Source organism: Odontesthes bonariensis, chromosome 3 (genome assembly GCF_027942865.1).
Source record: "Odontesthes bonariensis isolate fOdoBon6 chromosome 3, fOdoBon6.hap1, whole genome shotgun sequence".
In the NCBI taxonomy this organism is placed as follows: Eukaryota; Metazoa; Chordata; class Actinopteri; order Atheriniformes; family Atherinopsidae; genus Odontesthes; species Odontesthes bonariensis.
In genome coordinates, this window is record NC_134508.1 from 2,240,108 (window position 1) to 2,266,935 (window position 26,828).

General features: G+C 43.1%; 2 protein-coding genes across 2 annotated transcripts in view; both read right to left on the reverse strand.

The window, feature by feature from the left end:
- Positions 1–2,363: 2,363 nt before the first annotated feature.
- LOC142377637 (G-protein coupled receptor 37-like 1) lies at positions 2,364–11,791 on the reverse strand. The gene is made up of 2 exons (XM_075461945.1): positions 11,067–11,791; positions 2,364–4,689 (listed from the first exon to the last, which is right to left on the reverse strand). The coding sequence occupies exons 1-2, from the start codon at positions 11,676–11,678 to the stop codon at positions 3,670–3,672; spliced, it is 1,632 nt and encodes a 543-aa protein (XP_075318060.1). The 5' UTR covers positions 11,679–11,791; the 3' UTR covers positions 2,364–3,669.
- Positions 11,792–17,523: 5,732 nt separating this feature from the next.
- LOC142376646 (semaphorin-3D) overlaps positions 17,524–26,828 on the reverse strand; it is a 154,077-nt gene continuing 144,772 nt past the window's right edge. Inside the window, exons 16-18 of the mRNA XM_075460087.1 lie at positions 21,655–21,719; positions 20,603–20,763; positions 17,524–18,325 (exon numbers count right to left, since the gene is read on the reverse strand). Of these exons, the coding sequence (XP_075316202.1) occupies positions 17,837–18,325; positions 20,603–20,763; positions 21,655–21,719 (715 nt within the window). The 3' untranslated portion in view covers positions 17,524–17,836. The remainder of the gene's footprint in view (positions 18,326–20,602; positions 20,764–21,654; positions 21,720–26,828) is intronic.

A 26,828-nucleotide genomic window follows, 5' to 3' on the forward strand; every position in this document is an offset into this window, starting at 1 on the left:
AGAAAACTGTTGTTTATAAATGACAAACAAGAACTTTTATTTTTTTATCTCAGAATCAACTTCGTGTAGCTGCCGCGTTCATGATAATCACGGATTATAACGGTTATTTACGAGCTTTACACGCATCCTGGTGACGCTCACACGTGTTAGATAAAGTCCGGCAGTGTTACTAATAATGACTTTAATTTACTACGGCTTATTTATCATTTATTTATTTCTGTTGATACCTAAATGTTGGAACACATGTCTGCTGTTCGATGTATAATTGTTTGTATGTACCACCTTTTTCAATAAAGCTCATTATAAAAAAAGATACAGATAGGTCTTTTTTGCTTCAAGATCTTTTCACAGCAGTTATTTAAAAGAAAATAACATTATAACACTATAAAATAAAAATGATAACATAAACAATACTTCTGGTGTATTCAGTAACAAAAGCAGAACTTTAACCTGGATCAATCACATTAAGTTCAGCCCACTTCGGCAGTGAAAGTAAAAAGAATAAACCTTTTAAAAGGAGAAGTTCGTTGTTTTTTCTTAAACCTGGACCTTATTTCTGGCATAAAATGCGTTCATCTACTCTCCAATAACAGTTTGGTGAAAGTCGGCGTATTTCGGAAGATATTTAGCTCACTGGAGATCGGCGTACAATACAGCCTCTAAATAAGGCATTATCTGTCTTTATTTCATTACCAATGACTGAATGAACGCGTACTGTAGCACTGTTAGCTCAGAGCTGCCGTGTTGTTGTTATCCGGGGCTATCGGGGGGCGTTCTACACACCCGTCGACTGGGATGATGTCATCAATGTACGACGCTGCTGGTGAGTAGATAAACGTATTCTATGGCTGTGTTCCAAACCGCATACTTCTCCTACTAACTTTCTGAGTTAGTATGCGAGTTTGAGTAAGCAGAAGTTCCCGGATGCATACTAGATTCTCCTAAATGTTGGGTATGCATCATGAGGTTACTACTCATACTCAAACTACCCAAGATGCAACGTAACGTGACGTCGCCGATCGTCATTTCCTGTCAAAACGGCAGTTTCAAGCTAGCTACAACGAGGGTAGGTTCACTTCCTGTTTTCAAAACAAAAGCACCAATTGTATGGTAATGGCTTTCCCTATGATAAAAGGCAACGGGTATTTTATTTTGTGAAAATAACCGGAAGAGCGTTGCTCACTGCGGCTAGCTTTAGTAGCGCCGAATTCGTGGGAACAAAATGGTAAACAGCCGGTATTTTGTCAGGTTTTCAACACGTTGGGGATCTAAACGACTACTTTCTCACCTGAAAATGTTTCAAATGTTGCTAAAGTTTACAGAGTTTAGAGCTTAAGAGAAATCAGCTTCAGGCCGGCTGATTTCTGCTCGGGCAGGAGCGAAATGCATTGTGGGTAAATGCTCTGCATACTGTCTGATCGATGAGTATGCAGTATGTAGTATGTAGTATGCAGTATGCAGTATGTAGTATGCAGTATGTAGTATGGAAGTATGTAGTATGCAGTATGAAGTATGTAGTATGCAGTATGTAGTATGCAGTATGTAGTATGCAGTATGTAGTATGTAGTATGCAGTATGTAGTATGCATTATGGAAGTATGTAGCATGCAGTATGCAGTATGTAGTAGGCAGTATGTAGTATGCAGTATGGAAGTATGTAGTATGCAGTATGTAGTATGCAGTATGCAGTATGTAGTATGTAGTATGTAGTATGCAGTATGTAGTATGCAGTATGCAGTATGTAGTATGCAGTATGCAGTATGCAGTATGTAGTATGCAGTATGTAGTATGCAGTATGAAGTATGTAGTATGTAGTATGAAGTATGTAGTATGTAGTATGTAGTATGCAGTATGTAGTATGTAGTATGCAGTATGCAGTATGAAGTATGTAGTATGTAGTATGTAGTATGTAGTATGTAGTATGCAGTATGCAGTATGCAGTATGCAGTATGTAGTATGCAGTATGTAGTATGCAGTATGCAGTATGCAGTATGTAGTATGCAGTATGCAGTATGTAGTATGCAGTATGTAGTATGTAGTATGCAGTATGCAGTATGCAGTATGTAGTATGTAGTATGCAGTATGCAGTATGCAGTATGCAGTATGTAGTATGCAGTATGCAGTATGCAGTATGTAGTATGCAGTATGCAGTATGTAGTATGCAGTATGAAGTATGTAGTATGCAGTATGTAGTATGTAGTATGCAGTATGCAGTATGTAGTATGCAGTATGCAGTATGCAGTATGTAGTATGTAGTATGTAGTATGCAGTATGTAGTATGTAGTATGCAGTATGCAGTATGCAGTATGCAGTATGTAGTATGCAGTATGCAGTATGTAGTATGCAGTATGGAAGTATGTAGTATGTAGTATGCAGTATGCAGTATGTAGTATGCAGTATGCAGTATGCAGTATGTAGTATGCAGTATGTGGTTTCGAACACAGTCCAGGTTTAAAAACACCACATGCAGACTCAGTAACTGGCTCTTCTTGGTCTGCTTCCCCCATATTTACACACCGACATGTTTTATTCAACATCTTTGCACATCTGTTTCTGATCTACAGGTTTCTGATCCCTTTTTAACTCTTTTAGCACCTTAACTTGTTTAATTTATCCTCTGATTTGATCTGTACGGGTTTTGTACGTTGTGTTTGTGAAGTGTGTTGTAACTGTGCTGCTTCTCCTTAGTCAATAAAAGTTATAATAATAATATAATAATGACGATGAACTAATAGCTTCCGAGTTAGTGAAGATTATTTAGGAGGGAGGCAACGAGTTAATAAAGTTAACGTTCATAACGCAGGTCAACAAATGAAGGTTGATTTTGTGTTTATGATCTCGTTGTTTCATCTCATCTGATGAAATCAAAACACTGTTGAATGTAAACAGCTTTTTGTAGCATTTCTAAGATTCCTCATGTTCTTGTTTGAGTTTAATTAAATTGGCAATAAACATAAAAGACAAAAAAAAAAAAAATCAAAGAATAAAGAAGAATTTGTCTGATTCTGACTTTCTAAAGACCTGCTGAGGTGTCCATGACAACGGTACACCGACAGGGACAACAAGAAGGCGCATTCCCACCCACAGTGTCCATTTTTTGCAAATGTACATACTGTATTTATTATTCTCATACACATCCCTATTTACCACCCATACTCAATTCCATTCTTACTGTTCTGCATTTCTAATTTTTATTCTTTTATGTTATTGTCGAGTGAAGTTTAACCGGAGCCAAATTCCTTGTTTGTTTAGTCAAACCTGGCCAATAAAGCTGATTCTGATTCTGACATCACAAAGTGCTGATGTGACAGTTCTGTAACGCGTCGGTTTGTCTCTAAATTATCATTTTTTATCTCGGTTCTTTTCAGTGACACAAACAGTGTTCACAGATCTCAGCTTTTGACTTACTAAACAAAATATAACAACGATAAAAAATACAAAAATTGGGGCGGTCTGTGGTGTAGTGAGCTGGCCTCGGTTTGAATCCCGCATCGGACGGCCCTGTGCTGCGTGTTGTTCCCCCTCTCTCTGCCCCCTGCTTCCTGTCTCTCTTCACTGTCCTATATAATAAAGGCATAAAAAGCCCCAAAAAAATCATTAAAAAATACAAAAATAAAGAACCAAGTTGTCCTAAACCCAAATGATCCTTTAAAGAAACGAGTTCTGGACCTCAGCAGGGCGTCCCGAGAGCCGCCGAAGAGTCTTTTACTCTGTCGTAGACGGCCGGTTCTGCCGGCAGCGCCATCTTCATCGCTTCCTCTTTGCTGGAGGGCGACAGGGACGACGGCGAGGGCGAGGCGGGCGAAGACAGGGCGGAGGTGGCGGCGGTGGAGGCCGAGGACGAGGAGGACGAGCCGGAGTCGGGGAGGCACTCGTCGCAGCAGCAGCAGCAGCAGTCCATGAAGGCCCGGCCCAGCGAGCGGCACAGACACAGCAGCAGCACCGGCGTCGCCGAGCAGCGCACGAACAGCAGGAACTGCTCCCCCAGGGCCAGAGCGGGCAGCACCGCGGCCGGCAGGGCGGCCATCACCGCCCCCGACACGTAGGCCAGCGTGATGCTGCAGACGCTCTGCGGCAGGTTGCAGGCGGCGTACAGCAGCGTGAGCGCCATCACGGTGGCGCGCAGCCTGGGCTCCCTGGCGTGCTGCTTCTTCTTCACGGAGGACGAAGACGAGCAGGAGGAGGAGGAGCTCCTGCCGGCCGCCTTGTCGCTGACGGGTTTCTGCGGCTGGCGCTGGGCCAACACCTGCCGGGTCACCAGGTCGCACGCCATGGTGAAGAGCAGCGGCAAGCAGAGGTAGCAGCCGAAGAACCACCAGGTGCGGGCCTCGTGGTAGGTCAGCACCAGGGCGTAGATGCTCTCCGGCAGCTCCTCGGACGGCTCACGGACACAGATGTCCACCTTAAATGTGTCGGTTGGGCCCCTTAAGGCGGCCATGAGCGAGCCTGCGGGCTGGGGCAGGTGGGAGGGCGGCGCCGGCAGGCGGACGGTTTCCTGCAGCAGCTGCCACAGCAGCAGCTCCGGGGCAGCCAGCACCAGGGAGCCCAGCCAGATGACCAACAGCTTGGACAGGATGGACTGGCAGTGCTCCACCTTCGGGGCCTGGTGCGGGAACGGGCCGGTGGCGGCGTGGAAGCGGTCGATGCTCAGAGCGCAGAGGCTGAATGTGGCCACGCCCAGAGAGCTCACCTGACAGAGAAACCACAAAGAGTGAGAAAATAATGAGAACTTATGTCCCAGCTGTGAGGGGGCAGCACCAAACGCTACACAGCTTCATGCATCAGTCGCTCCACAAATGAGTTCCAGCATGAACAAGTCTCCAAATCAGTGAGCTTTAACAGAACTTTTCCTGTTTTATTTAATGACATCACCGGAAAACACTTTCCCATCATTCCTGCCGAGCCTTCGAGTTTAATTTCTGTGGGAATGAAGCTGAAGACAGCAGCTGTAACATTAACTCAGTTTAACTCAATTTAACTCAGTGTTATCAGTCAGTTTAACTCAGTTTAACTCACTGTTATCAGTCAGTTTAACGCAGTTTAACTCACTGTTATCAGTCAGTTTAACTCAGTTTAACTCACTGTTATCGGTCAGTTTAACTCAGTTTAACTCAGTTTAACTCACTGTTATCGGTCAGTTTAACTCAGTTTAACTCAGTTTAACTCACTGTTATCGGTCAGTTTAACTCAGTTTAACTCACTGTTATCGGTCAGTTTAACTCAGTTTAACTCAGTTTAACTCACTGTTATCGGTCAGTTTAACTCAGTTTAACTCACTGTTATCGGTCAGTTTAACTCAGTTTAACTCAGTTTAACTCAGTGCTATCCGTCAGTTTAACTCACTGTTATCAGTCAGTTTAACTCAGTGTTATCAGTCAGTTTAACTCAGTTTAACTCAGTTTAACTCAGTTTAACTCAGTTTAACTCAGTGTTATCAGTCAGTTTAACTCAGTTTAACTCACTGTTATCAGTCAGTTTAACTCAGTTTAACTTACTGTTATCAGTCAGTTTAACTCAGTTTAACTCAGTTTAACTCACTGTTATCAGTCAGTTTAACTCAGTTTAACTTACTGTTATCAGTCAGTTTAACTCAGTGTTATCAGTCAGTTTAACTCAGTTTAACTCAGTTTAACTTACTGTTATCAGTCAGTTTAACTCAGTTTAACTCAGTTTAACTCACTGTTATCAGTCAGTTTAACTCAGTGTTATCGGTCAGTTTAACTCAGTTTAACTCACTGTTATCAGTCAGTTTAACTCAGTGTTATCAGTCAGTTTAACTCAGTTTAACTCACTGTTATCGGTCAGTTTAACTCAGTTTAACTCACTGTTATCGGTCAGTTTAACTCAGTTTAACTCACTGTTATCCGTCAAACCATGACTCACTTTAACTAAACTCATTTTCCAAAGCACAGCCGATGAGACATAAAGGCTAAAATTAAGCTTAAAAATATCATTTTAAAATAATTAACGTAACTTTTAGTCATAATCAACTGTCATTCAATAATAAGTCAGTGAATTATTTCTCATTCTTTCGTGCATAACAGTCTGAACATCTCTTATTTTTCACCATTTGATTTATTTTGTGTTGATTTAAAGTTTTAAGTTGTTTTAAAGTTTGATTCCGTATAAAACCAGTTCTGTTCTGAGGTGCAGAACACAGAAACTGAATAGATCTTATTTCTCTGTCTTTTTAAGCTGTTTCTTCCCCATATTTAATACAATTATTTACAGTCTCGTCACAGATTCTGACTCAGTCTGTCTGAGGATTTCCAGAAACAGTCTCGATCTGAAGCGAGTACGTGCTGCAGAAACGCCTCATTAAGTAACTTACTTTGGTCTTTTGGTACTTTAAGCACAACTTTGGGGATTTCCTCTGCTTTGTTGTGCTTAACCAGCAGAAAAAGTTGTCCGAGCTACATAACTGCGACTACATTAACATTCAGAGCAGAAACGTGGAAATAAAAAGGCTCGCAGGGGGATAGAAAAGCCCATTATGTAGTAACACCTCTTACCCTGCATGCAGGGGACAGTTATTGGAGCCTCGTGCACATTAAAGTCGGTGGTTTTGGCCAGAAACACGGACTATCGTTACGGGGACTTGTGCTCCCTCTGACTGCTTAATGACCTCGAAGAGTTAAGACACAACTCCAGATAATTAAGACAGAGCCTCAATTAGCATGAGAATGGCTGAACTAACAGAGCACAGAGACAGCTGGCAGCTTTAAGCAGCCTGACCCGCTTCAAACACGGCTCAGTAAAAGAGCCGTTTAAGAAAAACCTTCATTAATTAGCAGGAAATGGATTCGCTCATTTGCATAAAAATGGTGGAAGCAACAAAGAGTGGAGGAGGCCAGACAAGCTGTTATTACAAATTAGCAAAGCTCCACTTCAGAGATCTGAAAGCTCCCAGCTGCTTTAGAGCCAAAAACAAGGACTTTCCAGGCTGAAAGCTCTGAGCTGGTTTAGAGCCAAAAACAAGGACTTTCCAGGCTGAAAGCTCTGAGCTGCTTTAGAGCCAAAAACAAGGACTTTCCAGGCTGAAAGCTCTGGTTTAGAGCCAAAAACAAGGACTTTCCAGGCTGAAAGCTCTGAGCTGGTTTAGAGCCAAAAACAAGGACTTTCCAGGCTGAAAGCTCTGAGCTGGTTTAGATTCAAAAACAAGGACTTTCCAGGCTGAAAGCTCTGAGCTGGTTTAGAGCCAAAAACAAGGACTTTCCAGGCTGAAAGCTCCGAGCTGCTTTAGAGCCAAAAACAAGGACTTTCCAGGCTCTGAAAGCTCTGAGCTGGTTTAGAGCCAAAAACAAGGACTTTCCAGGCTGAAAGCTCCGAGCTGGTTTAGAGCCAAAAACAAGGACTTTCCAGGCTGAAAGCTGGTTTAGAGCCAAAAACAAGGACTTTCCAGGCTGAAAGCTCTGGTTTAGAGCCAAAAACAAGGACTTTCCAGGCTGAAAACTCTGGTTTAGAGCCAAAAACAAGGACTTTCCAGGCTGCAGGACCTGGAGCCTGGCGAGGTGAACAGAAACGCTACAGTTCTGAATGAAATCATTCCCCAGAGCTAAAGTCAGCCGACTGTCCTCAGGATATCTGATTAAACCTGTTCGCTTATTAATGGAAAATCTTTTGACGCTGTATAATCGATAAAAAATTAAAGACATTTTCTCTAACTGACCTCTTGTATCCCTAACGAGAAAATAATGTACAATCTAAAACAAAGACCGGATACATTTGAGGGAATATGGGGAAATCTGACTGAGCATCTGACACCAAAGCAGATATAGCTGCTGACAGAGAAACCATTTATATTTTATTTGGCTTTTCTTTTATATATTTATCTCTGTTTTTTCACTATGTACTTCTCTTCATGTGTTTTATTATATCATTTATTTATTTACTTTTTGTTTGTTTCTGTGTGCCTATTTTATGTTATGATCCTATTGTATTATAATTTGTATTTAAGTACGTTTCTGTAGACATACATACCAGTGAAGTGATGGGAAACGGGGGGGAGGGAGTGGGGGGGGTTGAAAATATGTTCACAATGAGTTATTCAATTATTATTGTCTTGAATACGGAAAAATCCAATAAACAGAATGTCAAAAAAAAAACAAAAAAACATTTTCTCTTTGTTTAATATTCGTGATGATCGTTGGGAACAATTCTCATTTTTACTATTTTCCTCCCATTTTATAAGCTAAAGATTTAACGTATTAATGGTGAGAAAGTGAGAATCGACCGTTTAAAGGAATGTGTGTAAAAATAATCCCAAACAGTCCTTTTTCACAACATTTAGGGCTGAATTTAATCAACTATTATTGACATTTCTATGGCTGATGGTAAAGAATAACTGCTGGTTGTATTTTCATTCTTATTCACGTTGGTTGGAAAGTGAATATATTGATAACTTGAACATCTTTTTGTGAAAAGTTGCCTTTTTTTTTAAGCTTAAACATTTTACATCTTTTTTAAATCCTAAAAACAATTTAGAAGTGAACAAATTAAACTAATTTTACTTGTAAAACTTCCACAAAATGTGTTGAAAATCACTTTCTGGCTGAAAACTAGTGCATCCTGCCTCAGAATATGAAAGAGCTGCGTATGTTTTAGATAACGGGAAGATTTATCTGTTTGTTCCTTTGCTCAGATCAACGGAAGTCAACATAAACTCGTCGGTCTGGATCTGACGGATCCTGCAGCTGTGCACTAACAGCCCGGCTGTGTGCTTCGGTGGTCTGAGGAAGAAGGGCCCCCCAGACCTCGCCTGATGGTTCATAAACAGAACCGAAGAGGTCAAACAGCCCATAACAGCACATTTGTTCAGGGTAAAGTCTGCTGAAACCGGCAACAAAGGCACAAACGGGCCATTCATCACAGACCTGGAGGTCCCTTAAACAAAGTGGAAATCATTTGCAATGAGTCTAAAGTGGGGCGTAAACACAGCTCTGACGTGTCCACACGTCTTTATATCTGAGCTTTAGTGAAAGGAAAGAAATCATCTGACCAGTGAAACACTCTTATTGTAGCTCACATTAACCTTAAAGGGATAGTTCGCCTCTTTTGACGATTAAAATGATTAAAAAAATTATTTGTTTTAATTCGGTTTATGGCAGCAAACGTCACAGGGAGCTGATTTATTGCCTGTTTTATTCTGATTTATTTGTTTTATTCTGATTTATTTGTTTTATTCTGATTTATTCCACCGTAGGAGCTCATATATGCGTTAAATATCACCACCTGTGTGTTAGAAAACACTTAAACACTATAAATAAAAGGACTTGAAGAGTTTAAATGTTTTTAAAAACTTCTTCTTCGTGTTAAAACTAAAATAAATACAATAACACATGTATTAAAGGGACAGTTCGCCTCTTTTGACATGAAGCTGTGTAACATCCCATATCAGCAACATCATTTCTGAACATCTTCTTACCCCCTGCTGCGTCCTGTGAGCAGAGTTCCAGCCTCGTTTTGGTGTTGATGAAGGTAGTCCGGCTAGTTGGCTGGGGTTTAAAAAATAAAGCGTTTTGCTTCTCAGAACAATATGCGTTCAACAGAGTAATACATTTAAATTTGTAATACATCTTCAAATCTAGGCTAAAAACCTACTTATTTAGGATTGCTTTTAATACCCAGTAGTATGATGACACTTTTATCTTATTTTATCTTATTTGATTTTGTTGTATTTTATTGCTTTCACTGTTCTTTTATCAAATCAAATCAAATTTATTTATATAGCACATTTCATGTACAAAACAATTCAAAGTGCTTCACATGAAATAAAAGCATTGCAGCAGGGAGTTTTTATTTGTTTTTACTCTTTATTTATTACCTGTTGTAAAGCACTTTGGTACATCGTAAGGAGTGTCTGTAAACTGCTGTAGAAATAAAGTACATTTTACATCTGAAAAAGTCAGACCTCACAATCTCTTGGCCCTATTTTCTCTCCCTTCGTATCACTGCCTGCTGCCGCCTGCCGACAGCCGCGCCTGTTACAGTGTTTGCTGCTCGGTCTGCACAGCAGGCAGTGATACGAAGGGAGAGAAAATAGGGCCAAGAGATTGTGAGGTCTGACTTTTTCCTGGAGAACCATTTTGTGATGCAAATGTATTACTCTGTTGAACGCATATTGTTCTGAGAAGCAAAACGCTTTATTTTTTAAACCCCAGCCAACTAGCCGGACTACCTTCATCAGCACCAAAACGAGGCTGGAACTCTGCTCACAGGACGCAGCAGGGGGTAAGAAGATGTTCAGAAATGATGCTGCTGATATGGGATGTTACACAGCTTCATGTCAGAAGAGGCGAACTGTCCCTTTAATGCATGTCGTGTTATTGTATTTATTTTAGTTTTAACATGAAGAAGAAGTTTTTTTTAAAACATTTAAGCCCTTCAAGTCCTTTTATTTATAGTGTTTAAGTGTTTTCTAACACACAGGTGGTGATATTTAACGCATATATGAGCTCCTACGGTGGAATAAATCAGAATAAAACAAATAAATCAGAATAAAACACAGGCGGGACAATAAATCAGGTCCTCGTGACGCTTGCTGCCATAAACCGAAATAAAACAAATAATTATTAAATTATAAATAATTCACTATAATGTGCCATCAGCCAGGGGCGATTTTAGGATCTGGTCTTTAGGGGGGCCCAGCCCCCCCCCAGTGCTCACAGAGGCACATTATTTCTCACTAATTGAGGCGAACTAGTGCATTTATAAATTTTGGAGCCGTATTAGTTTCGCTTTGAGTAGTGTTTTCCCCTACAACAATCAATTTTGACCTCTTCATTTGAAAAGACTGTGGGCCTGACAGGGATAACAGAGAGCCTGAGACAAATATTGAAGATAACTCAACATTGATTTTGGGAGCAAAGAGTTCAAACAGAAACAAATGCTAGAAAATAGATAAAATTGTCACTAAAATAATGCATCCTTAAGCAAAAAAAAAGGGTTTTTGCATAATATAATATTTAAAAAATGTGCTGAGCCAGGGGGTGCCGAGCTATCTCACGGTGGGGCCTTGGCACCACTAAAAATACCCTAGGCTCGCCCCTGCGTTCCACCTTTCCTCACCTCCAGGTAGGGCACGAGCCGGCAGGACAGGTCTCCTAGCAACCGCTTCAGAGTCAGCTCGTGGAAGACGACCACGGGGAGGCAGAAGAAGAGCACGAGGAAGTCCCAGAAAGCCAGCCCCGCGAGGACGCAGTTCCACGCGCTCTTCAGGTAGAAGTTGTGCCACACGATGCACATGAGCGCGAGGTTCCCCACGAGGCCCGCGGCGAACAGCACGAGCGCGAGCAGCATCACCGCGAACGCCCAGTAGGATCCGCCGGTGACCACCGGGAACAGCGGGTGGAGGAGTCCGGCCGAGGAGTTCCCCAGCCGGGCAGAGGCCGGGCGGGTCCGCGGGGTGGTGAAGTAGCCGCTCGGGTCGTGTGGACGCGGGTGTCCGTAACTGTTCTGGGGAAGCGGGTCTCCCTTCCTGGAGCTCCCGTCTCTGGCTCCCCGAACCACTCTTTTCAGATTGTAAAGTCCGAAACTTTCAGCCCGGTTCGGGGAGTTCCTGTCCGGGGAAGCAGCATCCTCCGCCCGCTGCAGGTCGGTCTGAAACTCCGGAGCTGTGAGGACACTCCGGAGCTCCGCTGTCCGCAGAAAGAGAAGCAGAACACCCCAAAGCGGGTTCATGGTTCAGCTGTGAGAAACAGGTCCGTGTGTTGGGACTCCGTCACAGGCCTGAGCTGCAGATAAACTTCCCTCCGGAGGGTGAAGTGTCCATGAAGCGGTGCCTCCTCCTCCGGTCCTGATGGAGGTGTCTGAAGCTGGGAGAGTTCAGCAGCTTCTTTTCCCATCAATTATCGCAACAGAGGAGCTTCCGGTGAGACGTTTCAAAATAAGGACAATTTGAACACAAAAAAATTTAAAGGGACAGTTCGCCTCTTCTAACATGAAGCTGTATGACATCCCATATCAGCAACATCATTTCTGAACATCTTCTTACCCCCTGCTGCGTCCTGTGAGCAGAGTTCCAGCCTCGTTTTGGTGCTGATGAAGGTAGTCCGGCTAGTTGGCTGGGGTTTAAAAAATAAAGCGTTTTGCTTCTCAGAACAATATGCGTTCAACAGAGTAATACATTTGCATCACAAAATCGTTCTCCAGGAAAAAGTCACAATCTCTTGGCCCTATTTTCTCTCCCTTCGTATCACTGCCTGCTGTGCAGACCGAGCAGCAAACACTGTAACAGGTGCAGCTGTCGGCAGGCGGCAGGCGGCAGCAGGCAGTGATATGAAGGGAGAGAAAATAGGGCCAAGAGATTGTGAGGTCTGACTTTTTCCTGGAGAACCATTTTGTGATGCAAATGTATTACTCTTTTGAACGCATATTGTTCTGAGAAGCAAAACGCTTTATTTTTTAAACCCCAGCCAACTAGCCGGACTACCTTCATCAGCACCAAAACGAGGCTGGAACTCTGCTCACAGGACGCAGCAGGGGGTAAGAAGATGTTCAGAAATGATGTTGCTGATATGGGATGTTACACAGCTTCATAAAAGAGGCGAACTGTCCCTTTAATTCCAGCTTAATTCCAATTTAATTCCTTTTGCTGGCTGAGAAAAATGCACAAAACTCAACCCCAACATGAAACAAACCTGCATTTTCCACATTTTCTTTGTTTCGTAACATTTGACTGAAATATCACAAATATTAATCTCATGATTCTGTGATAAGAGAAGAGTTAGTAGTGGAAAAACCAACAACTTTAGAGATAAATTAAAGTCCAAACAGCAGTACAGCTAATGTGTGAAATTAAAAAGCTCTTCCAGCCACCGACACGGCTGAGCTTAGGTTCCTAATACGCTGCTCTCAGACAAGAAGATTCATATTTAATGAAAATAATAGGGCTGGGCAACGATTAAAATGTTTAATCTAATTAATCACATGATTTCCCCGATTAATCACGATTAATCGGGGAAATAGTGATTAGGTTTTCCACAGAAGTTCTGGTGAAGAAATAATTAACGAGTTGTAAACTCGTTAATTATTTAACGCCAATAAATATTCTATCGAGCATTAACGCAGGTTGTATTGTTTATTTTATCATTGTAAAAGTCTGTTGCTCACAGGCTTTTATTCTGTAAAAGTCTGCTGCTGTCTGCTGTGGAACAGGAAAAGAAAGTAATCGGCGGATCCACCAAACATGGAGAAGGGTACGGAACTTTTACTCGGCCATTTTCATTTTAAAGTTCTTCCAGACGGCGGAGTCGACAGAACCAAAGTCATCTGTAAACTCTGCCAAGTTGAATTGTCTTCTCAGCGTAGTAGTTCCAGTCTAAAATATCACTTAAAGGCAAAACACACAACTGATAGCAGCAAGTCATTCAAGGAAACAGACAGTGGAGCGAGGCTTCTACATAAAAACTACAGAAAGATGCTGATGTTAAAAGTGTGTTTGCACAACAAATGTTATGGCACTTTCATTCACATGGCAGCACATTTAAAATAAAGCTAAATGCTAAAAGCTATACGCTACTTTTGGATTCATTTTTGGATTCTGCGTACAAATGCGATTAATCGTGATTAATCAGGGAAATCATGTGATTAATTAGATTAAACGTGTTAATCGTTGCCCAGCCCTGCTTTAAATTCATCTCAACAGTAAAGCAGAGGCTGTAGTTTTTCTATCATCTGCAGAGAAAAAGAATGGAACCTTATTTCCGAACAAATGAGCCGAAAGGCAACAAAAGCAAAGAAAACCGGACCCAGGATGGAGCCCTGAGGAGCTCCCCGGCTCACTGTAGATATCAGCAGTCGGGTCTAAAAGCACCGCGATAGAAGTAGATCTTCACCAGAACTTCTGTGGAAAACCTGACCCAAACTCCAGGGATCTCATTCTTTCTTACGGCCAAACAAAAACACACCATAAAAACCACACACGTTTTTATTTGTTTTATTCCAAAGGTCAGATTTCATCTGTGGCTTGTTCACATACAGTAAAAACACAGTTTATCTCAAAGCTCATCGAGTTAGAGTAAAATAAGCCCTTTCAGCATTCTTGGGTTATTTGTTCCAGTTACGTAAACGCCTTCGAGTTTACATAAACTAAAAAAGAAACACACAAGTTTATATAAAACGGATCAAATGGGATCGATTCTACTGGACAAACTATCAAAAATAGAGTTTTATAATATACATGGACGTGAGAGAGCTTTACATGGTATTTCAAGCAAGGTCCATTCCATGTGTGCGTCTCCTCTGAGGCCTTAATCCACCTTAAATCCACCTTAAATCCACCTTAATTCACCTTAATTTATCTTGAATCTCAGATCCCAAAACAAACATAAATACATGTAGAAAACATGTTTTAGTTAATATGAAGCATTGTTCCTGTTTCTCCTTCTGTCTCTAACTGTGATTATAAATGCTGTGGAATTTCATATTTATATATTTATATATTTAAATTTTCCTTCCCAGCAGCCAAACTTTCTGTAACCTTTAAAGTGTCCTGATCAGCAGTTCTGCAGCTTCCTGAAGCTCTCTCAGAGTTTCTCTGCTTCTTCCCTCATCTTCAGTCCAGTCCTTGTACCTGAGCATCTTCAGAGGAATGTGTTTTTTCTTCATTAAGCCACTTAACTCTGAGCTGTGAACCATTCAGGCAGGAAAAAGGCTCCTAACTCAAGGGATGAACCAGTGTTGTGTCCACATTTTAAACTGGATCTTTAGGCACTTTGTTCCCAGCAGCCTGTCACAGAGACACATCATTTGTTCCCATTTCTTTAGCTGCGTTAAAACTGCTTTCAGTTACCAAAAGAGTCAAATTAATATATGAAATTCAGTTAAAAAAAAATCCTAATCCCAAAAAAATTAATGTTATCATGTCTAAAAGTAGAAAAGTAGGAAAAAAAACAGACACTAATAAGAATTATATTTTATTCAACATCAAGAAAAAGTAAATAAGATTCAATTTAAAGCTTAAAAAAGGAATATAAGATATAATCTAATGACTAATTATGGAACAATTAAAATAAATGAAATGATTAAACTGTTTTATGTCACCAGAAATGAATCATCTAGAAGCTCTTTGTGGGTTTTAGACTGGAATTAAGATTTGTTCCCATTTCTTTAGCTGCATGTGTGAAAAACAGCAAAGATAACACAGTGTGACAGACAGAAAACAGGATTTCTGCAGCAACAAGGTGATTCCCAAAGAGCTGCTAGCTGAAAACTTGGCATATCTCAGCATGGTGTGCAGTGTGTCCTTAAAACATTTGAGGAAACTGGACAAGTGGAGAACAGAAGAAGAAGTGTCAGGCCTAAAGAACTATCTACAGCAGATGAACAGGATCTGAAAGTGATGTCCTTAAGAAAGAGGAAAACATCCAGCAAAGACCTGACACAGGAGCTGAGAGATGCATCTGGACCTTCAGCTGATCCATCTGCTGTTGGCCCAAGCCTCATCAGAAATGGGCTCCATGGAAGGGTGGCTGTCAGGAAGCCGTTCTTAAGGAAGGGAAACAGGGAGAAAAGGCTGAGCTGGGCCAAAGGACACAAGAAGTGGGCTGAAAATCAGTGGCAGCAGGTCTGATGGAGGGATGAATCCTCCCCAGAGCCCGGAGCTCAACATTACTGAAGCAGTGTGGGATCATGTTGGCAGAGAACGCAACAAAAGGCAGCCCACATCCAAAGAAGAGCTTTGGGATGTCCTTCAAGAAGCCTGGAGAACTATTCCTGAAGACTCCTTAAAGAAAGGACAGAAAGCTCGTCTGAGAGGGTTCAGGCTGTGCTGGAGGAGAAAGGAGCTCAGAGCAGATATTCACTTTAAAGCTGCTCAGAACTGAACTAACTCTGGTTCTGCCTCAGATTCTGGGTTTATGTTCATGTTGGAACATGTTTCAGTGAATCTCTGCAGCTGTTACCATGGAAACATCTGCAGATATTCACTTTAAAGCTGCTCAGAACTGAACTAACTCTGGTTCTGCCTCAGATTCTGGGTTTATGTTCATGTTGGAACATGTTTCAGTGAATCTCTGCAGCTGTTACCATGGAAACATCTACAGATATTCACTTTAAAGCTGCTCAGAACTGAACTAACTCTGAACCTTTTTATAAATATATGAAGAAATGAGGTTTGGTGGTTAAAGGCTTTTTGCACATACTGTAATTTGGCAGAAAAAGGAAAATTATTGTGAATATTAGTAAATTAAAACCAATTATTAACTATTTTAGTCTCATTAAAACTAAAACTTGGTTTGATTATAAACGTTTGATAAAAATCATTAAGTAGTTTGATTAGAAAGATGAACTTTAAAGGATCGTCTCTGATCTACGACATTTTCTAAGTGCCTGATATTCAAAGAGAATTCATATTTTTGCTATTTTTCATATATTTTCTACCTGCAGTAGAAACTGCAGCACTTTCACACTCTGAATCTACCTCATTAGAAAATGAAACACTTCCTGCTATAAAACATGAATGTCTGGTGTAAAAGACAAACAGTTTTGTCTCCTTCCAATTTAAACCAGTTTTCACTGAGATTATCTTTGGAATCAGGGACCTTTTGAAAGGAAGCGTCATTAAAAAGGTTCATTTTTCAGGTCCTTCTGCTCTCATTCAGACACTAATTTATCAACCTTTCATCATCAGTTTTTTGGTTTTTCCAGCCGATTGTTAACAAACGTTAAAAACAGATAAAAACATCAAACATTTCCTGACGCAGTGGAGTGAATCGCCATGGTAACACGGGATGTGGTGACTGTTTTCTTGTCGTTTCATCTGACATCATCATCGTCATTCGAACTGTTTCACGTCAGAAACCAGCAGAAACTGCCGGAGAGTCGGTGCGGTTACGCTGAATCAGTCATTTTAAGACACAAAGGAAGAATTTTAAAGGTAAAACAGCTAAATATGCCACGTGATTAATGAGCTTAGATTAGTTTCAGGGGTTAAATCAGCGCAAAGGAGGAAGTTTTTCAGCCAAAAACCGACTTCCCTTTGCAGCATTTCTGCTTATTAACACCTTATAATACATGTAATAATCTTATTTGTAACACCGTTAATACGCGACACTTTTAGATATAACTAACAAGCTAACTGCTAAAAACAAGCTAACAGCTAAAAGCAAGCTAACTGCTAAAAGCAAGCTAACTGCTAAAAGCAAGCTAGCTGCTAAAAACAAGCTAACTGCTAAAAGCAAGCTAACTGCTAAAAACAAGCTACCTGCTTAAAGCAAGCTAGCTGCTAAAAAACAAGCTAACTGCTAAAAGCCAGCTAGCTGCTAAAAAACAAGCTAACTGCTAAAAGCCAGCTAACTGCTAAAAACAAGCTAACTGCTAAAACAAGCTAACTGCTAAAAACAAGCTAACTGCTAAAAGCAAGCTAACTGCTCAAAACAAGCTAACTGCTAAACGCAAGCTAACTGCTAAAAGCAAGCTAACTGCTCAAAACAAGCTAACTGCTAAAAGCAAGCTAACTGCTAAAAGCAAGCCAACTGCTAAAAACAAGCTAACTACTAAAAGCAAGCTAACTGCTAAAAGCAAGCCAACTGCTAAAAGCAAGCTAACTGCTAAAAACAAGCTAACTGCTAAAAGCAAGCTAACTGCTAAAAGCAAGCCAACTGCTAAAAACAAGCTAACTGCTAAAAGCAAGCTAACTGCTAAAAGCAAGCTAACTGCTAAAAACACGACAAACTTTTCCTACATTGTTCGTCTCCTAAATGTGGAAGCATTGAGGACGAGCTGCTGTTTCCGGGTTTTGCCGGAGGAGCAAAGTGTCTCGGGGTTCTCGGGGTCCTCGGGGTCCTCGGGGTCCTCGTCCTCTGTGGGATCGACTGTCCTTAAAGAGTCTCCGGGCCCTAGAGGCCCTCCGGCGGGTTGTTCCTCCGGACCCGGGCTTTCCGGCTCTCCTGCTTCAGCTTCAGGGCGCGCAGCTTCTGCTGTCGGCGCTTCTCGCGGTACCACAGCTGCTCGCAGTACTCGTCCACGCTCAGCCCGTTGCCCCCCCCGTGCAGGTCTTTGTAGCTCTTCAGAGGGAGCTGCTGGGGATGCGGGGCCGGCCACGTGTTCCTGAGGCCCGGCAGAGGGGCCCCCGGGTGAGGGGCCCCCGACTGGCCCAGAAAGCCGGAGCTGGCTCCTCCCACCGGGCCGGGCTTCCCCGGGCGGCCGTAGTACTGCGGGTGGCGGGCCGGCAGGAGGCTGTGGTCGGGGATGATGTGCACGTGGTACCGAGCCAGAACCTGCCGGTAGGAGTGCTCGTGGCTGAGGCAGCTGTAGAGGCCGGCGTCGGCCGGCTGCGGGCGCTGAAGCAGCAGCCCCCGCTGCATGTGCAGCAGGCGGCCGTCGTCCTGAGGAGGCAGAGAAGAAGAAGAAGAAGAAGAAGAAGAAGAAGAAGAAGAAGAAGAAGAAGAAGAAGAAGAAGAAGAAGAAGAAGATTTAAACACCAACACGCCAGGGGCAGGGAGGCTGGGAAACCGTTTAATAATCAAGGGACAGTTCGCCTCTTTTGACATGAAACTGTATGGCATCCCATACTAGCAACATCATTTATGATTTATAATTTATGCCGCCTGCCGACAGCCGCGCCTGTTACGGTGTTTGCTGCTCGGTCTGCACAGCAGGCAGTGATGCGAAGGGAGAGAAAATAGGGCCAAGAGATTGTGAGGTCTGACTTTTTCCTGGAGAACCATTTTGTGATGCAAATGTATTACTCTGTTGAACGCATATTGTTCTGAGAAGCAAAACGCTTTGTCTTTTAAACCCCAGCCAACTAGCCGGACTACCTTCATCAACACCAAAACGAGGCTGGAACTCTGCTCACAGGACGCAGCAGGGGGTAAGAAGATGTTCAGAAATGATGCTGCTGATATGGGATGTTACACAGCTTCATGTCAGAAGAGGCGAACTGTCCCTTTAAGCAACTGTGGTTTTGACTCTGAAAGGTTGAGTTTAAGTTGCCAAAAAGATGAACCACAGCGGAACCCAGTGAGAGTCATTTCTCACAGTCCTTCAGTCCTCCTGACTCCATATTATTCACATCTGCTCATGGTTACCTCTCACTGTGCCATTTAAAACAGAAAGCAATGATTTAAAGGTCTCAGAAACTAATATTTATTCACTAAATGGTGAGTGTGAGACATTTTAATATTTAGATTAAACTATCAGCCTGATGTTCAGTTTGATGTTAAAAAGACAGATTTTTATCTTTAAATACTCATTATTAAGTCTTTTGCTCTTTTTTCACTTTTACACATATGTAAACATATGTATATGTTACTTTTGACCATCTTTATTTGTCTTTATTTAGAACTATCAGGATCTCACTGATATGAGGGAATATATCCCATAATGAGGAAACTCACTGGGTTCCGCTGTGGTTCATCTTTTTGGCAACTTAAACTCAACCTTTCAGAGTCTGAACCACAGTTGCTTAAAGGGACAGTTCGCCTCTTCTGACATGAAGCTGTGTAACATCCCATATCAGCAACATCATTTCTGAACATCTTCTTACCCCCTGCTGCGTCCTGTGAGCAGAGTTCCAGCCTCGTTTTGGTGTTGATGAAGGTAGTCCGGCTAGTTGGCTGGGGTTTAAAAAATAAAGCCTTTTGCTTCTCAGAACAATATGCGTTCAACAGAGTAATACATTTGCATCACAAAATGGTTCTCCAGGAAAAAGTCAGACCTCACAATCTCTTGGCCCTATTTTCTCTCCCTTCGCATCACTGCCTGCTGTCATACAGCTTCATGTCAAAAGAGGCGAACTATCCCTTTAAATGACATTAAATTGTTTGGCAACAGCTCCCTTATTAAAATGTTTGAGGATGTTGACATTGTTTTGGTAATGAATACATTTTCACAGCAAAAGAAGTAATTACAGGGTCTGAACCAGAAGAATTGAGCCTAAACCTAACCACACACACCAGCCTGTGTTCCATCACAGAGAAGATGTTACCGACACTTACAGTCTTCATGAGATGAAAACCAAATGCAACATGAAGCTTAATCTAGCAGCCAAACTGCAGTTAAACACAACAACTCAGTGGTTAAAATAATTCTGTTCCTATCCACCAACTTCTGTGCAGACCGAGCAGCAAACAGCGTAACAGGCGCGGCTGTCGGCAGGCGGCAGCAGGCAGTGATACGCAGGGAGAGAAAATAGGGCCAAGAGATTGTGAGGTCTGACTTTTTCCTGGAGAACCATTTTGTGATGCAAATGTATTACTCTGTTGAACGCATGTTGTTCTGAGAAGCAAAACGCTTTATTTTTTAAACCCCAGCCAACTAGCCGGACTACCTTCATCAGCACCAAAACGAGGCTGGAACTCTGCTCACAGGACGCAGCGGGGGGTAAGAAGATGTTCAGAAATGATGTTGCTGATATGGGATGTTACACAGCTTCATGTCAAAAGAGATGAACTGTCCCTTTAAGGAGTCGAGATGTTGGCGCAAACGTGACCCCACAGAAAAAGAAGCAGGTAAAACACATTTCTGATGATGAAAGTTTCCTTAAACAACTCAGATGCTGAGCCCGGAGATTTAAAGTTACTTTCATGAGTAAATATGATGTTTGTGGTGAGAAGCTGAGCGACTCGGTCAGAGAAGAAGAGAGGAAACAGGAAACTCACCCAAACGCCGTCCTGTTTCGGACCCAGACTCCTCTGCTGGCCGTCCGGCAGCTCCACCGTCCAGCTGAGCTCGGCCTGCGGAGACCCAGGGAGGCACTCCAGGAAGGTGGAGTTTCCCTCCACGCCGTACACCACCTTCACCACCTTCACCACCGCCTCATCTGCCCGAGAGGAAGGAGGAGACGGACAAACATTCAGCGTTTTACAGAGGGTGTGAAGCTTTACAGGCTTTTTGTTTTCAAACCTTTCCACTTCTGGAGCTGCAGTTACACAGAACAGCCACTAGAGGGAGCTGACACTCTGCTGTAGGGGAAAGTTTAAGCTCCGATGAAACGACTGAATGTGTTCTTAGTGTCTGAATGTGCAGCTGAAATAAATATGAGGCAGTAATTACTTCTGTTCTCCTGTTTTTAGGTAAAAAAGACAAATATTTCCATATTTTTGTGTTTCAAAGACTTCTTCTCTGCAGCATTAACATCAAACCAGCAACAAGTAATATGTTCTGAATAATGTTTTTACATTCATTAGCTCATCAAAATAATATAATATATATTATATATAATATAATAATAATAATATATAATAATATATATATATATAATATAATAATATAATATATATATATATATATATATATATATATATATATAATATAATATACAACAAAGTGATGGATTAAAATAGGGACAAACTGCTGCTCTAATCTTGTGTATCCTCAGTAAATGTGTGATTATTTTATAGCAACACTTCAGATATATGTGCTTCTGTGTGATCCTCAGATCAGATGCATGAATAAAACCACTGAAGGGTTCAGGTGTCACTGAGTAACACTGTGGGGGGGGGGGCCTCAGTCCTCAGAGACCACAGGGGTTCCCAAACTCCAGGACCCCCTCAGATGTCTCTTCGTTTTACTTTCCGTCCATCAGTCACGGTCAGGCCGTGCATGTTGCTGAACCTAAAGACCCACGCGGCACGCCGTCTGCGACGCCGTCGCTGATGGAAACCTTTCCAGCAGAGTTACTCACACAGTGGCAGACGGAGGACATACTTACCGTCCTCTGTGGCTGGGCACTGACTCCGGGGGTCTCCATACTTCACATCCTGTCTGCGGGCCCGCCTGATGTGCACAGAGACACACACACATACACACACACACACACACACACACACACACACACACAGATTATAATGCGTCACCATCTACTTCCAAGTGTTTCTATTTTAAACACCTCTGAACTCCACCGATCATAACAGCTCCGTCTGATTTATTCTAAAGACGTTTGGAGAAAACATGCGTCATCTGGTGTGTGTGTGTGTGTGTGTGTGTGCGTGTGTGTGTTCTTGCACTAAGTGTTGAGTGAGGACCAAGTCAAGTTTTTAAACCAACATAGTGAGGACATTTTTACATAGTGAGGACATTTTTACATAGTGAAGACATTTTGGCCGGTCCTCACTTTGTTTCCCTCTAGATGACCTCAGCAGTGACTTTTAAAACAGGGGAAGCCCATATTACGCCTTCAGGGTTGTAGCGGCTCGTGCCATCCCAAAGCAGAAGATAGCAAAGTTAAAAAGAATTAGTTATAACATAGCTGTGTCTAGTATGACAAGTATGCCCAGCAAATACACAGAAAGAAGGTATAGACTTTGAAAATTCACACAGCAAGGCCAAAATCAAGTATGATGGAATCTAAAGGCTCTAGCATGGTTGCCGCGTCTGCTCGCGCGAGCGGTGTTGATGACGTCACGAGTTCGTGCCCGCCATAGGACCCTATATAGAGGCGCAAGTCGTTGCGCGCCAGTAGTTGCAATTTTCTCCGTCACAGAGGGGGCGCTGCTACGTGAAGGTTACCGCTACTCTACAACCAGGAAAGTGGAGAAGAAAACAATGAAGAGCAGGAACACTGTAATTAATGATACTGCTGCAGTTTTCGGATCATTTTAATTTTTTAATTCAGTTAAAAGAGGTGAAGGTTTGAAGCCCCCGCCATCACCACTTGGAGTCTCTGCCCTCTTCTTTGCCTTCACGTATCTGTCCCGTAGCTTCTTCCACACATTCTTACAGAACTCTCCCTCTTTCCCCAAAGTTCTGCCCATCTCTGTGCACCAGTTTTGGGAGTTTACGTGCTCCCTGTGCTGTTTCCCTGCAGTTTCGTACAGCTGCTGTACAGACGCACCTCCTCACTGAGCCTGGTCTCACATCGGTCCATCCGGTTCGTTGTGCTCGGCGCCGCCAAGTTACAAAAATCGACTGGTGCACGAAAACGAGCTGCGCCGTCTTTTCAAGGGAAGCGCCAGGCCTGAAACGTCATTTTGACGTCACGGTGCGACACCGCCGTGACAGACGTGGCAACCATGCTACCGCCTTAAGGCCTGTAAATGGCTGGATCTGTGGCTGGATCAGAATCTGTGGAGCATTTTTCCCTGTCATAATGAATACTTAGAGTTTGATGGTGGTGGTAAGTATTCTTAAAAAAGGTAACATTTGTGAATGGGCAGCATGAATTCTGGAAAGAAACAACTAAAAGTGTTACAGCACTTTCACAGACAACCAGTCTCTTTCCTATCCGCTTTGGGACTGAAGTTCCAGCGTGCTTCTCCCCGCTTAAAAGTTCGGCTGCCACAGAATCTCTCATGATGCAGAAACACTAACTCCAATCATCACGACACAGCCCCTCATATTGACACGCCCACGTCTAATCTACCCCCAGAGACGCCGAGCAGCCTCGGAAGTGATGAGTTTTTGTCGATTTAGCCAATGATGAGCTAGAATTGTAGAAAAAAACTTGACTCTCCCGCCCCCTCCTGAAGCCGGGCAGCCCTCGGCTAAGCCTGGCTGTTAGTGGCGGCTTCATAACGTGATTCCTCAGTGAACGGCGGCGATTTCAGAACAAATCACTTCATTAAGCTACAGGACAACATGTTGGAGTTATGAAAGTAAATGCAGTATTGGGCATATCTTGTGTTTTGTGAATAACTGTTTTATCGTCAATTTAACATTGAGATGTGGCAGTTTGGCCAGAGAATGGGAGAGGCTGCCCGGCTTCCCGTGCTGTCTCTGAATAGCCGCGGCTGGTCCTCAGGTTATATAGATGCTATCCTCTAATTTTCCCAGTAGGACCTCAGAATGTCCTAAGTGTCAATTTTTTCCCCCTAAAGTTTAACACAGATTAAAATCTGTTTCTGAATCTTTTGTGCTTCTCAGAATCTGAAGCAGTGTATCGGATCACTACGCCAGCGAGTGTCTGGAATGACACTTTGTTTGTTTCTAAGTGAACTAGAAATACTGGTCCTCACTTTGTGAGTGGTTTTCCTCGGTCCTTACTCAGCAATAAGTGCGAGAATGTGTGTGTGTGTGTGTGTGTGTGTGTGTGAGTGTGTGTGTGTGTGTATGAGTGTGAGTGAGAGAGTGTGTGTGTGTGTGAGAGAATGTGTGTGTGTGTGTGTGTGTGTGTGTGTGTGTGTGTGTGTGTGTGTTTGAATGTGAAACATATTCTTATGCAGGAAGTCCTGGGACCCGACCAGGCGTTTGCTTCTCTGAGTCTGAGCCGCTCAGTTTGGAGCTGGAGGCTGACACTTTCTAACATCTGACCCTTGCAGGGTGTATCTGCCCCCCCGCCCAGTGACAACAGGGATAGGCTGGAACTGAAGGAGTCAGTTAAAGCTTTATCTCTATAGCCCCGTTTCCACTATGCAGCCCGGTACGGGTCGGTTCAGAACGGTTCTCTTATTTCAGTGTTTCCACTACCACCAAAGCGTAAAGGTCCCATGGAACCCGTTCCCATGGAACCCGTTCCCATGGAACCCGTTACCATGGAACCCGTTCCCATGTCTGTAGCCCTTCTGCTTGGGGTAGCGAGCCCACAGGACCGGTTCCAGGCTCTGCTCTCCGGTGTCGGTGAGGAGGCGGTGCAGCGGCAGCTCGATGGCGCTGGGCCAAACCAAAAAGTTTTCCAGCTGATTGCAGCAGAAATGTCAGAGAGTGGTTTCACCCGGACCGCGAGCCGGTGTGGCGTTAAGCTGAAGAAGCTGGGAGCTGGTTCCACATTATGGATGTTTGCTGTTATTTGCCATTTACCCTTCGGCACGCACTCCGCCCACCCCTGAGGGTTCCCTTTGTACAGTGGGAACGCAAGCTGACCCCAAAGAGACCCGACCCGTACCGTACTGAACCGACCCGTACCGTACTGAACCGACCCGTACTGAACCGACCCGTACCGTACTGAACCGACCCGTACTGAACCGACCCGTACTGAACCCACCCGTACCATTCTGCACCGACCCGTACCGTACTGAACCGACCCGTACCGTACTGAACCGACCCGTACCGGACTGAACCGACCCGTACCGTTCTGAACCGACCCGTACCGTACTGAACCGACCCGTACCGTTCTGAACCGACCCGTACCGTACTGAACCGACCCGTACCGGACTGAACCGACCCGTACCGTTCTGAACCGACCCGTACCGTACTGAACCGACCCGTACCGTACTGAACCGACCCGTACCGTTCTGAACCGACCCGTACCGTACTGAACCGACCCGTACCGTTCTGCACCGACCCGTACTGAACCGACCCGCCCGTACCGTACTGCATAGTGGAAACGGGGCTTTACATCCAAGGACTCAGGTCAGCTGGTCCAGTCCAGAGTCCAGACTAAACATGGAGAAGCAGCATTTAGCTGTTATGCTGCAAACAAGTGGAACAAACTGCCAGTGGAGATTAAACTTTCACCAAATGGAGACATTTTTAAATCCAGGTTAAAAACATTTCTGTTCTCATGTGTCGATGCATGAAATCTGCACGATATCTTTGAACTTATCTGGACTGTTGCTTGTTTTTAAATTCATTTTAATCATTTTATTTGTTTCTCTTTATATTCTTTTAAGTATTTTAATGCTTCTTCCACTCTCTGCTGCAATGTTTTTATTTTATGTGAAGCACTTTGAACTGTTTGTACATGAAATGTGCTACAAATAAATTTGATTTGATTTGATGCTGCTCTGTCTGCACAGCAGGCAGTGATACGAAGGGAGAGAAAATAGGGCCAAGAGATTGTGAGGTCTGACTTTTTCCTGGAGAACCATTTTGTGATGCAAATGTATTACTCTGTGGAACGCATATTGTTCTGAGAAGCAAAACGCTTTATTTTTTAAACCCCAGCCAACTAGCCGGACTACCTTCATCAACACCAAAACGAGGCTGGAACTCTGCTCACAGGACGCAGCAGGGGGTAAGAAGATGTTCAGAAATGATGTTGCTGATATGGGATGTTACACAGCTTCATGTCAGAAGAGGCGAACTGTCCCTTTAAGTCTCATTAGAGTCTCTAATAAGTAGCTGCTTCACATCTTTTTGAATTATTTTGTTTATTTCACATATATCAGCACATCTTTTCACAAAAATAAGAACGTGGACCTTTAAAAAGATAAAACAGCTGTTTTTAAAAAGGTTTAAATGGTTTAAATGTCAGTCCCACGCTTTCATTTCTCTCTCAGAATACCTGGTGTTGACTGATGACGTGTTTTTATGCTTTTTATAAACTTTAAACATCTCTTTACTTATATGGAGGAGGCTCAGATGAGCTGAGGGTGCAGGGTTTTCTGTGTGATAAACAAAGCTTTCAAAGCTTCATCATTTATGAATCATTTCATCCTCGTGGTCTGAACAGCTCAGAACCGGCACCAAATATAAAATAAATACAAAATAAATTTGATTTGATTTGATTTTGACTTTAATTGGGCCCTCTGTGACCCCTGACCCCGGCGGGCCACTTCAGTCCGTATACGATCGCTCCATTCAAACAAACGAGGATTGAGCTGTAAAAAGCTCGCGGGTGGTTCCACAGCAGGTTAGTGGAGGAAACAAGGCTTTAATAAGAGCTAATGATGTGATTTACAGACTTTATTTAAAGCTCTCAGACGCCGGCTCAGAGCTTCTTCTTCTCTCTGCTGTGTTGGGATGATCAGAGTGAGCTGAGGGTTATTCACTCCGGACTCATCGCTCTGAGCCCGGCTGACAGCAGCAGATAGCTGCTGCTGTTTAGCTTGGATAACACCATTAAATCCTCCTCCTGCCGGCCCCTCTGAGCCCACATCGAGCTTCTGCGTCTGCGAACAAGGAAACCCGGAGCGAGGCGAGGCAGGGAAAACACGGCGTGTTGTTTCAGCCTCAGCGAGGAGCGTCTTCCTGCTGTCAGAGCGAACCGCAGGGCGTCCCAGACCGGAG

Coding starts and splice junctions, on each gene's coding strand:
- LOC142377637 (XM_075461945.1), bottom strand. CDS start 11,678: ATGAACCCGCTTTGGGGTGTTCTGCTTCTCTTTCTGCGGACAGCGGAG. Junction 4,690..11,066: donor GGCTCGTGCCCTACCTGGAG/GTGAGGAAAGGT, acceptor TTTCTCTGTCAG/GTGAGCTCTCTGGGCGTGGC.